At 40.1% G+C, this 14196-nt stretch overlaps 1 protein-coding gene across 1 annotated transcript; it reads left to right on the top strand.

Moving 5' to 3' along the window:
* Positions 1 to 7661: 7661 nt before the first annotated feature.
* Positions 7662 to 11752, top strand: LOC108681427 (la-related protein 6-like). The gene has a single exon (XM_018170453.2). It carries the CDS (start codon positions 7838 to 7840, stop codon positions 9392 to 9394), a length of 1557 nt encoding a protein of 518 aa, XP_018025942.1. The 5' UTR covers positions 7662 to 7837; the 3' UTR covers positions 9395 to 11752.
* Positions 11753 to 14196: the final 2444 nt, after the last annotated feature.

Below are 14196 nucleotides of genomic sequence, written 5' to 3'. Positions count from 1 at the left end.
CCAGAGGCCAACTGACGCGGTTGACCAGTTCGCCTACACCGCTGGCCGCCGCTGCTGCTGCTGCTGCTGCTTCTGCTGCCGCTGCTGCTGCTGCTGCTGCTGCTGCTGCTGCTGTCTGTTGCTGCTGCTGCTGTTGCTGCTGCTGCTGTTGCTGCTGCTGCTGCTGTTGCTGCTGCTGCTGTTGCTGCTGCTGCTGCTGTTGCTGCTGCTCTTACAACTTCAGCTGATATTCTTTTTGCAACAGTAACAGCTGATGCATCCGCTGCTCATGTTGCTTCAATAAAGTATTGCATGGAAACTTTCGTAAAAGCCCAGATATAAATTGAATCAAATTGCACCATTCATATTAATCTAGAAAGGAGTCCTCAAGAAATATGTCTTTCAATAGTAATAGTGTTGTGAGCTGTCATTATGCCTGTCGCAAATTAATGACATCACAAAATTCATACAGCTTACTGGGGTTTCGAACCCCCAACTCACTGCATTTATCTTACTGTTATAAACTACCCGATCATTCTATTGATTTTGACCATAATTTTCACAAGAAGCTGGGATCGAACCCGCAACTCACTGTTCCAAACCTGCTACTATGAACTGCAATCACTCTGAATTTGAATATTATTCAATTTGAGTAGCTCTACTGGTTTCAAATCGATGCTGTACGGTGATAATAAAGGTGCACTTATCATCCAATTTTTTATCAAGTATTGCAGTTTTTTTCAGTTTCTTCAAAATGCCTAGTGAAACGTCGAGAATTTAAACAGAATTCTGCGGAAAAATTTCTTCCCATTTCAATAATCACCAAATTTTGGAATCCTTAGAAATCAACTTTATTTGTACGAATACCACTGTAATATAACCCATCGCCGATTAACTCAACTAAATACAAGGTAAATTGGAAAAATTAATCGACGTTATGATTGATTGATGCTAAATCCCCCCACCCCCCACCAAATGTTCTTGCACGCCGGAAGGGTCATGTTAAATTATCCTATTAAACTTATTAGCAAATAAATCGTTGTATATTGCTGGAATAAATTCGCAGGACACTGCCCATCTCACGCCTTTTAGAGATTTTAGGACCTGTTATATCAATAATATTTACTGGTTCGTAACTCCGCCAACCAATCATTAAAGGCTTTTTAAGCCAAACACACCAATCACAGATGAGAAATCACCCGTTACGTGTACTTAGGGGCACAACGCGCGCTGTGGCCACTACGTGTAATTTGGCCGCTAATTGTAATTGGGCCGCTAATTGTAATTAGGCAGTTAATTGTAATTACGCCGCTAATTGTAATTAGGCCGCTAAGTTTAATTAGGCCGCTAAGTGTAATTAGGCCGCTAAGTATAATTAGGCCGTTAATTGTTATTAGGCAGTTAATCGCAATTAGGCAGTTAATTGTAATTTAGCCGTTACAATTAATTAGCCGTTAATAGTTATTAGGCCGTTGCGTGTACCTAGTCCGCTACATACCCTCATGCGAGTTTAGACAGTATGGCCCTGAGTTACAGACACCACATTCTACCAAGTATTCAACGAGGTCGGCTTGCCACTAGATCGAAATTAACAACCAGTATGAACTTTTCATACATGTAACCATTTTATAATCGTCTCCGGAAAACATGGAAAGATTTGGCTTGTGTTAGTGTTTTTTTTAGGTATTAAGTTATATTTCATTCTTGAGCAAAAAAATTTTGCGCTCGTTAAAAACCAACTGATAAAACGTCATTTATCATGAATACGCATTCAGAGTCAGAGATAAAATCTTAATAAACTACATTACATGTAAATGTTAGTTATTGGCAAGGCTTTCCAGAGAAACTTATGAACGCATGGCATCCATACATGGAATTCATACTGCTGATACACTGCAGGTACGATAAAAGTGCCCTGCAGGTGCACTGCAGGTGCACTGCAGGTTCACTGCAGGTGAACTGCAGGTAGACTGCAGGTGCACTGCAGGTGCACTGCTGGTGCGTTGCAGGTGCACTGCAGGTGCGTTGCAGGTAGACTGCAGGTGAACTGCAGGTAGACTGCAGGTGCACTGCAGGTGCACTGCTGGTGCGTTGCAGGTGCACTGCAGGTGCACTGCAGGTGCGTTGCAGGTGCACTGCAGGTGCGTTGCAGGTGCACTGCAGGTGCACTGCAGGTGCGTTGCAGGTGCACTGCAGGTGCGTTGCAGGTGCACTGCAGGTGCACTGCAGGTGCACTGCAGGTGCACTGCAGGTGCACTGCAGCTGCCCTGTGTCAGGAATGCAAGGGAGCAGCACAAGGCCTGTGACCTCCAGCGCTGCAACGACGGCACATTACGCGAGTCTGGCCATACTGGTACGACTGGTTTTGAGTAGACCCTCCGAGTTATAACAATTTAGAATAGACCCCACGAGTTAGGATAAAATAGAATAGACCCCATGAGTTGGGATAATATAGACTAGACCCTCTGAGTTAGAATAATATAGAATAGACCCCACGAGATAGGATAAAATAGCTGTTCCAGCGTGACCGAGGACAGCTACAAAAGACTTACTATAAGGATACTAAAGAAATAGGCCCTGAAGTATCACAAGACCTTGATATATGAGCAGACCTTTAATTATGATTCAGCCGTCCCTCTTGGTTATCTGGGGCCGTGTATTAAGTCAATCGACCCATTGTACTCGTAAGTTAATTGTATAGTCATAATTTGTTGATTAATAGAATCTGTGAATTTTTTAATAGTCCCATTGGGTTGATTCAATAGACCCAATGAGTGAATTTAATAGACTTTAGAGCTCAATTCAATACACCGAGCGGTTAGCCAATAGGAATAAAAAAGGCAGTCATATAAAAGGAACAAGAGGCGATGGAATTAAACAAAATTTATTTTTCATTCATATATGTTATCATTTTTGTTCACTAAAATTGCTATAGAAATTAGCAATAATAAAGTATTTCAAAATAAATTAATATGCTTTCGACCCATAAGGCTGACTGAGTAAAATAAAAGTAGCGGTTGAATTGCGAGTTGCTTGAGTGGAATTGAACGAGCATTTTTAGTGGCTTTATAAAAATATTTGCCACTAAAAGGGCAAACATATATTTTCAGAAGCGTAAAAAAACAAAAATGTAGTGAAAATATTTTGAGAACAACTGCAAAGAATTCTTAATTAGAAGAAGCATTAATAGGAGAAGCAACATAAATGTACTGTACCTGCTGAAGTGCTGAAGTTTTGTGATGAAACACGTTCTGAGCGAAAAGTTATGCCTTGATCAATTGTATCCGTGGAAAACAAGTCACGATACGGAATCTTAATTTCACGTGACACTATATATGTCGTGAAGTTATATGATAAATATTTATTCCATTAGATTAATTAAATCGTAAATTATTTGCAGTCGCTGCTCCTGCTGCTCTCTCTAGTTTCACAACATGGAAAAACTTTTTTGCATCTTCCAAGTTAAGTTTTTGAATGCCAATTGAAAAGTTTCAATTTTTAGTCCAGTCCATCCCGGCAATGCGAAAATTGTTGGCCACCCAGTCCTGGATGCTCAGAAAATTTAATGTGTCATGTAATAGTGATACACCTTCGGTTCGTATCACTGATACACCCTCTAACCAACCCAAATTGTGAGTTTGGATGACTCACACAGGGTAAAAAGTTCTTCGTTATTTTTCCCCTCATTTCCCTCAGTGTACATCACGTCAGCTCGTCTGACCCTCAAGACCTGCAATTGTATGCAACAGAGTGACTAAAACATCCATACATACAAAAGTTCTAATAATCCCGTAATGGAATGAAATTTGAAATTCCAATTATTTTGGTGTTCCGAATCTCACTAATTGATATTAAATTGCAATTTAAAATTTTCAGTCGACTGCCGCCGTAGCCCTAGCGATAGACTTTACTATGTATTGCATGGTACCAACCTTAAAGCTGTTTACTATAAATAAAATAAATAAACAAACTTTTAAAAACCACGTTTTCTTAACGGACAAAAAGAAAAACATTTACTCTTACATAACATTACATAACTTAAATGTTATGTAAGAGTATTTTTAGTTTTTTAAAAACCAGGAAAACGTGGTTTTTAAAAATATTTTTATATTTATTTATTTTCTAATTTTTAGTTAGCAATTTTAGCAATTCAAATCAATTTCCAGGGTTGGCAAGTGTGGATGTTCGAGAAAAAAATCAATTCCAAACCGTGAATTTTTATTGTTTTTTTATTTTTTTTTAATTTAAAAAAAAATTTTCAAATTACCATTTCTGATGATCAAATCTTGAATTGTTAGGCAGCATAAGAAAAGAATGCATGCCAAATTTCAATTTACTAGGATGTTTAGAAGTGCTCTAAATTAAGGTTTGAATTTTTGATGACAGACACACACGAAACGAAGTCAAGAGAAACGTGGTAATTTACTGCCTGTTGCCGCCTTATGCCTCCTGTTGCTTCTTGTTTCCTCCTGTTTCCTTCTATTTCCAGCAGTTTTCATATATTATCCTACTGTTGCAACCGATTGTCATTTATTGTCTCCTGTTCTCACCAGTACCGCATTTTATCAGCTATTGCCACCTGTTGCCGGAGAAGGGGAAAAATTCATGCCCAAAAATTTGTTTTTGTTTTCATACTGATATAATTCATTCGTTCGGAAATATGGCGAATTAAATCTAAAACAAATTCTATATGCAGACACTGATGAACAAATATGTACATTTCAGCCGCCTTGTTCATGTTTGAACAAATCAAATCTTCTTACCACAGAATTCCTTGTTCCAGATGTGGCGAGATTGGCTCAGATTTGGAAAAACCAACGCAAATAAAATACTTTAAAAAACTTTTTAAAAAACACGTTTTTCGTGTGGACTAAAAAGTAGAAAATAAATTATGGTTCTCCCCAAAAAAACGTGTGTCGGGCAGATTTATGATTAAAGCGAAAAGCACACAACACTTAATTTTTGGAAATTTGACGGTGAACGTACAGCCCGACCCACGTTTTTTTGGGGCGAACCATAATTTATTTTCTACTTTTTAGTCCACACGAAAAACGTGTTTTTTAAAAAGTTTTTTAAAGTATTTTATTTTCTACCTTTTAGTCCACAAGAAAAACGATTAATAAGACTTGATCAAGTATGACTTGACGTACGTATCGATGATACGCAGCGTTAGCGCCTGCTCGTCTATAACGTGAGCGCCCGCACGTCATACTATATACATATACTATATATATACTTTACTCAATTAAACTAATTTCGGTCTCTAATTACTAGTTTTTATGATTGTATCTGAAATTGTTAGGCGAAAATAGCCTGCATGCCGAATTTCAGATCTCTAGAACAATCAGAAGTGGGCTAATCAATGTTAACAACAAACAAACAAACAAACAAACAAATAAACAAACAAACAAACAAACAAACGCGAAGCTAAGCTAAGAAAAACGTGTTAAAAACAAACAAATAAACAAACAAACAAACAAACAAACGCGAAGCTAAGCTAAGAAAAACGTGTTAAAAATGCAAATTTGTTTGCATTTTATCAGAGCCAAAAACGGCCCATGGGGCTGAAGCTCATCAAATATGGCAGTCGCCCTGGTCGGGCTTTGTCTCTGCATCAGGAATTTATGAGAATATTTCGTTTAGGCCTAATAGAAAGCGTACCCTGTGACAAAGCCTGCAATTTTACTAAATAACGTTTTCTGTCTGTTCAACATGGAAGAATAGTCCTGCAGTGACGCTAAATTTAAATATTTTTAGAGTTGATTTTTATTATATTAGAGTATTCTGACGTCTGGGACTTGTTTATCTCAGTATTTATTATAAGCAAAGATCACTCGTATTAGGTTCCTTGCTGACAGTTTGAATTCGAGGATAAAGTACAATCAGAAGAAATATTGTGTACTAAAACATCCAGTGAACAATTTCCCCAACTTTCCTAAATGTAATAGTAGCTCCGCGAAAAGTTGCAATTTTCTCTTTTGTTTTTAGAGTTGAAAAAACCTACGGATATGTTTTTGACTATTTCATTAGTGCATTTATTTGTGCAGGTTAAATAATAATTTGTTATCCGAATATGATGGTGACCCATCGCTGATTAACTTGCTAATTTATACAAAGTCTTGGAATTCATATTAAAATAATTGTTTTGATTGATTGCTCAGCATGATTAAAGTAGCGTTCATTACTTATCATTCATTTACGATAACCTTCTATGTCAGTGATGAATTAAATTACGCTTCTTGCGAAATTAAAGCAATAAAAAATATCGGTGAGATTCTTGCTGCAGCGCCACTTTTCCTCTTAGCGACGCTTGCTGCCGCGCCACACTCCCTCTTAGCGACGCTTGCTGCCACGCCACACTCCCTCTTAGCGACGCTTGCTGCCGCGCCACACTCCCTCTTAGCCACGCTTGCTGCCGCGCCACACTCCCTCTTAGCGACGCTTGCTGCCGCGCCACTCTCCCCTCTTCTCCACAACCACTCACCACTCATCACACCTAATGGGACCTAATGGATGAAGTATGTAGGATGAAGAAAAGAGGGGAACATTGCAGGATGACAAATAACGAGGTATGGAGCAGGAGGAATAAATGTTTAGCGATGAAGAAAGAAGTATGAGGCATGAGGGCATGAAATAGAGAGATAAAGTATTGTATAGCAGGCATGATATGAAGCAGTATTATTGAATGGGAAGTGATGGAGTTGCTAGAGAAATAAGGCATGAGGAATATTGACTGAGGAGTACAGGAGGAGCTAAGACGAGGCACCCCTCGCTGACCTCGGATGAGCCCCTCGGGGGATGCAGGAAGTGAAGTGACGCTTCCGCCCTCCATCCCTCCATCCCTCTTGGCCCTGCCAACTGTCTCCATCCCTCCACCCTCCTGCACACTAATTCCTCTTCGTCCACCACGCTTATTTCATCCCACATCGTTCACCCCATCACTGCCTTCTCTCCTCCTTCCATCATGTTATTCATCCACATCTTCCACCACTTGTCACAACATCCGGTCACTATTAATCCTTATCAGATGAAGCATATATATCTTGAAATATACGTATATATCTTAAGGATTTAAACTAACTACTTTAGTTTATATCCTTCGCCAATATTTATTACAGCGACCGATCTGCGAGTGAGCAGCGACGGAGCTAGTGAGCAGTGAGGGAGCGAGTGAGCAGTGAGGGAGCGAGTGAGCAGCGAGGGAGCGAGTGAGCAGTGAGGGAGCGAGTGAGCAGCGAGGGAGCGAGTGAGCAGTGAGGGAGCGAGTGAGCAGCGAGGGAGCGAGTGAGCAGCGAGGGAGCGAGTGAGCAGTGATGGCGCGGGTGAGCAGCGAGGGAGCGAGTGAGCAGTGAGGGAGCGAGTGAGCAGCGAAAGAGCGGGTGAGCAGTGAGGGAGCGAGTGAGCAGCGAGTGAGCAGTGAGGGAGCGAGTGAGCAGCGGGTGAGCAGTGAGGGAGCGAGTGAGCAGCGAGTGAGCAGCGAGGGAGCGAGTGAGCACGAGCAAGAAGAGCAACAGCACGAAGAGAGTGAGCTGGAAAGAGCGGTGCTCATACGAGCGTGCGAGCGTGCGATGATGAAAGTGAGCGCGTACGAAGCATCTCTACACGTGGCCTCGGTCGCGTGACGTCACAAGAAGTGAAAGTATAAAGACTGGGGCGAACACGCGGCCACTCAGTCGAGAGAAGCGTGTTGCGCGAGAAGCACAGTCTGACGTCAGTCTTCACCAGTCGGGGTTTTTTGACCAAGTTATTGGTTCTTCAGTCCCTGGCCATTCCTTGCCGCCGTCGGCTGTGCTGTGGCACTCTACGCTTTCTTACTAAACCTTTTCCTCCGCCTGTGATATTAAAGTCTGTGATCGCGATGGCACTCCAGGAGAAGTTCCAATCCATGATTCTCCAGGAGAAATGCCAGACCTTGGCACTTAAGGGGAGCTGCCTGCCTGTGGCCTCCCACGAAAAGTACCTGCCTTTGGCAATAACTGGGTCAACGTCTCCACCCATTGAGGTACCCGACAAAGATCTTCTAGAAAAGTTCAAACAAACTTTCACGAAGTTGCCTATCAAACCTATTATAAAAGAACGACATGAGATGACCCGTCAAGAATCAAGTCTAAGCTCGGCGAGTTACGATGACGACGACTCGACCACTGCCAACGATGCGGACGAATCGTCGTCTGAGGGCGGCCGAGAATCGTCGTCAGAGGGCAGTCGAGGAACCGGTCTACGCGCGCACCGCTCAGCCAGCATCGGTTCTGATGGCAGCGAAGAGGGAGGACGAGATTCTGGAATCGAAGCTGAAAAGGAACCTGACATGGTCATTCCGGATCAAGATTTAATTGACCGAATTGTGACCCAAGTTGAGATTTACTTTAGCGATGCATGTGTCTTGAAAGATAAGTTCCTGCTCAAGCATATCAGGAGGAATAAGGAAGGCTACGTGTCACTCAAGTTGGTGTCGTCATTCAAGAAGATCAAGCAACTGACGAAAGATTGGCGCGTTGTGGCTTATGCCCTGAACAAAAGCTCAACGGCCATTCAAATCAACGATTTAGGCACAAAGATCCGTCGGATTATACCCCTGCCAGAAATTGATGACACTCCAGTCACGTGCACGGTGCTGGCTTTGAACCTCCCTCTGGAGAAGCCAAGTATCGATACTGTATCCCAATTGTTTGCCAAGTGCGGTGACATGGATCTCATCAGAGTGCTGAGGGCGGGCGCTCCTCTCGCTGCCGAGCTCAAAACTCTCTCTTCCAAGCACCCGGCCTTGAACTCGACCAACTGCGCATGGATCGAGTTCGAGTCTCCGGAAGCTTCCAAGGAAGCGTGTAAATTATCTACCGAAGAGGGCATGAAAGTCATTCCTATCGTGCCTGAAAGTCTCAAGAAGCCCGAAAAACAAACCCTACAGAAAAGCAACCCCAACAGCCGTAAGAATAGCGCCAACAACCCATCCTACCCTCAGCAGAAGGGTCTCAACTCCCGCAAAAACAGCTTCAAGAACCTCAAGAATAACGGCTACGTCGAACAGGAGAACCAGCACAAGCGACCTTTCCTGCAGCAGCGGCGTAAGGCAGTTTCGCTTATCAATAACCAGAGGCCTAACCTCGGGGAACTTAGCGTCATCGTGGAGGGCCGGCGACGCCCCAAGAGTAAGTCTTGCGTCGAGTTTTCAGGTCAGGGCTCCGTGCCTGCAGCGGCCGCCGCGTCGTGGATGCAGAGGCACCTCTTCGCAGCGGCCGTCGCCTCGGCAGCGTCTGCTGCAGGAGTCCCCGGCAAGGCGCCCCTCGTCCAAAGGCCCTCCAGGGTCTCTTTGGGATCGCTCACGGTCCCAGACGGCGTGGCTCGCTTCCCCAAGGGACCCGACGGCACCAAGGGCTTTGGAAGTCGCCGTGTTTCTCAGGCCAATGATGCCTGAAGTGTTAAGTTCCATCAATTATTGTATTATTGTAACATTCCATCAGACATATATTGCGACTGCAATATTTATCAGGGAAATAACTCGCAAATTTTACTCGATCTTTGGCTCTCAAATTTATTTATAGTTGATGACCCGTGGGAAATATCTTCCCCGTTTCATCTCGAGTCACTTCGATCGACGATGAGGCGACTTCGACGTAACCGATCGAGTAAATTTTGCATTTATTTTCTGTCAGCTACTATCAGCTAATTATTCGAACTAATTTACTAGTATTTACTGTTTGTCAAACATATGTCATTTATTTCAGGCTGAACGTTTCTTACGAATTGCTTGTTTGTTTTCGGAAATATCTATAGGCTTCTTGCGCTGCGTAGGCTACGAAGGAATGCGTTAAGAGTACAATGTATTTAGAAGCTGGCATGTCGTGCGACACGTCATCCATAGCAACCTACCTGCCTGCACTCACTTAGAATGCTTCAAGCTTCCCTCATCTCCACTTACATGTTCAAACATTTTTTCATGGATCATACTCATGCAAGGTTGAAATGATAATGAATCACTCTCATACAAGGTTGACAACTTCATGGTTCTCACTCATCCATGTATGAAATATTTATTAATCACTCTCATTTTGAGTTCCCTCACTTTTCCATTTCGGTTTTCAATGTTTCAGGTCACCAAGTATGAACGAATTTGTGAATTTTTCACTCTGATATTGACATGGTGATTTTCTGTCCTGTAAAAATGTCTCCATGACCCCATAAAATTGTTTCATGCATTTCATTATACGTTCCATCTGATGATACGTTCATATCAATCGCCTGAATTTTCACCAATCTTATTCATAATTTCAATAATAACTCCAAGCGAGCCTTGGAGGCCTGTTCCATTTAAATGAATTTAGGACGGTTTTCAAAACTTTAGGTGTTAAACATATGGTAAATCAATTTGTAAAAAAGCGCACCACATTCATGTTTTTCCGAGTCCACAAAATATTATAAGCAATGTCTTCAGATCATACATAAACTATTTCAACTCTTGTCAAAATCGACCTTATATTACATCATTTGAGCGGGCTTGATTGTGCCAATGCGAGTTGATTCACCATCACTAATGCTATTATCATTATAATAAAGATCTCATCATCACTCTCATCATCACGTCATCACTACGTTCATCAAGTAGAATTAAAGCGATATTTATAGTTCGTTCAACACGACTGCTTTCACGCAAATATTTTGCATAGTACACCATATTTTATTCGCAGCCACTCACTGTAACAGCTCACCATCTTGCTGAAGTTTTGCGTAAACGAGAGTGGCGCGAAGAAATTATCTTTATCTTATAGTTCTGATTTATTTACGCTACACTCTAATTTATTCTTTATTTATGATTTACTCTCTATTTTTATTTCGTGCATGTGTCACCAAGGTGCTTCGTAGATTTTGTTCTATAACTCCCAACTGAAGGTTAAAGACCCATAACTAAGGACTATAGACCCTCAACTAAGGGCTTTAGATCCGTAACTATATAAGGGCTTTAGACCCTGAACTATGAACTATAGACTCTCAACTGAGGGTTATAAACTCTCATCTGACGGTCTATAACCTTAATTGGCAGTTATAGATTAAAGCTCTATACCATCTTAAACCCAATGAATCATATTTTTTCGTAATTAATAATTATACGTCATTTAGGAAAACTTTTCTCTGCATATTTGGCTTGATACTGAGTTTTTTTGTGTGAATTATGCAACTTTTATGACCGTTTCATTTTTAATGAATCTCAAATCTTTCTAAATTAAACAAATATTATTTTGTTTAGAATTCATTTAGAATTAGAATTTAGAATTCAGTTTTTGACCGCAGAAATCAGTTATTCTTTTTACATAGAAACTTAATCTTTGGTATCTCACTGCCTATTTGTTGTCAATAAATACCAATTATCGCTCTAAATTAATTAGGATCGACGTTGGCTTCGTCTCTGTAGAAATAAATGCCCTTGTTCCATGTTCTTTTTTTTTTCATCTAAAATATAATTCCTCTCTTAGTTTGAATATTTATCTCGTCTCTCTCTTTTCATTCCATCTTTAATGCTTGTAAAAATTTATTATTTATTTTGGAGGCTCTTCTCTTCAGACAGATTCTCTACGCATTCTCCCATTATCACGATTCTTGTAGCCCTCTTTGTACTTTTGTACCGGATCCTAGAATATAATTTTCTAATGTTTTAATCATAAGATTCGAAACGAAGAAAACGATATTCTATATTCTAATCTGTCCTAAATATTGTATATATTTATATGCTCCTTATTTATTTTTCTACTTATAGTACGACATTAAAAAATACCACGGATACTCTATTTTATTTTCCAAATTGATTTATTGATATTTAGCCATCTCTAATAATTTTCCCACAAAAAAATATATTTTCAACAAGTACAGATGAATTGAACATGAATTTCCGCTCGCACGTTACTCGCAATCGACCACATATCAACATTTTCGAGCTTTAATTTTAAAAATCCTTTTATCAGAGAGTATAATTGATATGAATTTGAAACAAAAATCGAATTTATGCGGTTTTGGTAATGATGAAACTATCAATTCGAATGCTTCTGCAACAAAACTTTTTTCAAATATTCATTCCCTGTTAAAGAATTGGGTTATGTTACAATAAAATTAGCTAGCCCTTTAAATGAACTGCATGGAGAAAAAACAGATATACACTATATTAAACCGAGCAAAAAAAACACGTATTTTTATATCCAGGAGATATAAAAAACTATGGACTAATCTGGTCCAAAGCGATGTATATACTACACTATATTTCTCATATCTCCACCAATCCACATTAAATTTCCAGTCGCGGTCATAAATCTGAACTTCGTACTGATTGTAGAGCCTGCGACTATGGTAAGTATCAGGGTTCGTATACCATGCGGAAGTTGCTGGTCTTTTCGTTATTAACGGCGTCTACTGATCGCGGGGCGGCAATTCGCTTCCTCGTGGTTCGTTTCCGCAATCAAGCGTGTAAACTATTAATACTTTTGTCCACAAATTCTTAGTTCCTCATGCATCATTACGCACGAAACATATTTACCCTTTAATAAAATGTGTATTTCCGAATCGAGTTTCTTTTAAACTGAATGTTGTCATCAATAACATACGAATGTTCCGGTAATGGAATATTCGTTGACGTCAAAATACATGCCAGTTATACACTATCTCGAATTATCTTTGCTATTTCAAAAAATATTTCAAGTATGCAAACTAATAACAATAATTAATAATGTGAAATAAAAACAATAAGATAAACCAGCAGCTAGTTTAGGTTCGTTGATAACATGCTCCGTAACTGGAATGTGTAATACAACCTCTAAAAAAAACTTGGAACACCATATGATAAATATATTGCAATAAAGTTTGATTTGGGCTTTCAAGAAACTGTTTCCGGTTTTTTAGCCGGATTGGATTTGCCAAGAAGATTAAATCTCAATTTATGTTGCTGTGAGCGAAAGTTTAAATTTGCCGCTACCTTACCTGCAAATCGTTTTAAACTGTTGATTATGCTGCGTGCTATGCGCAGCAATATATGTATATGTGCCATGTATCATCTAAAAAGGTATAGCCAGGTCACCCAACTTCAAAAATTAAGATAAGCCTAGTAATTGCTCTACGTTTCAGTCATGAACGGTACTTTTTCAGAATGAAAATAAACTTCCACCGAAACGGAAGTTAATGTGTTTTACAGCACTTTTTTCCTTGCCCTTTATAAAAGGCAACTCATGTTTTGGATATTATTCTATGGCCATTTTTAAGGCTTCACATGATCGGACCATTGCTTCAGCTCCAGAACGTAACCCTATCTTTCTCCTGCCTTTTAGTGACGAACATTGAGGGAGGTCGGGTGCTTTCATCTCAACCTTTACCAAAACCATTTAAGCTGTCTGATGCAGCACGACATTCGTTCGAAAACTGAACTGTAAAAAAATCCGCCTTCGAGTAATTTTCAGCTAATTACTGAATCTGCTGCTAACGAATAACTTTCAATGCTTATGGGTAACCTTTCATAAGATTTACCGTTGCATGACATAAAAAAAAAAAAACATTTTAATTTCTACTTTCATGCGTGACGATATTTAGTACGTGGCAAAAGATATCATATCACACCGTAATTTCATCTCTTTTCAGAAATCGAAATTTAATTATTTTAAATTTTCTTTTTGCAAGCTCTGATCCAAACCAAAGGTAGACCTCCAAGTCACGGCTAGATCACATTTCCATTCCGGAATGATAGATATTTTCGGGCATTGCCGAATACTGATACTCGAGCATTACCGAATACTGATACTCGAGCATTACCGAATACTGATACTCGAACATTACCGAATACTGATACTCGAACATCGCCGAATAAAAATGTTCAGTCCCAAAAAGGCAGCTACAGTACATGCTAACGTGTTCAAGCGTGAGCTCACAATTTATTGTGACAGAGCTGAGGCACGTGAATTACCTGCCTAATATAATGTGAGTCGCATATTACAGACAAACTGAGCTCAAACGGCAAAAAATTTACACGTTTTAAAAATTTAGCTCCTCACAAAACATTAAAATCCTTCCATATTTTAAGGAAGCACTCGAAACATCCTCACAAAAAACTAGGAGCTACTCCTACTTAATTGAAGGAAGCAGGGGTAACCTTCATGCTGAGCCTTTACACTAATTATCTCGCAAAGTAGCACACATCTTGCCTTCACTTTCAGTGCTTCATACAACTTCGCGATAAACATAAAAAAC

The sequence above is a fragment of the Hyalella azteca genome, unplaced genomic scaffold (assembly GCF_000764305.2).
Source record: "Hyalella azteca isolate HAZT.00-mixed unplaced genomic scaffold, Hazt_2.0.2 contig2960, whole genome shotgun sequence".
NCBI classification, from domain to species: domain Eukaryota; kingdom Metazoa; phylum Arthropoda; class Malacostraca; order Amphipoda; family Hyalellidae; genus Hyalella; species Hyalella azteca.
The sequence above is the reverse complement of the archived record's forward strand: the minus strand, read 5'-3'. Positions and strand labels throughout refer to the sequence as shown.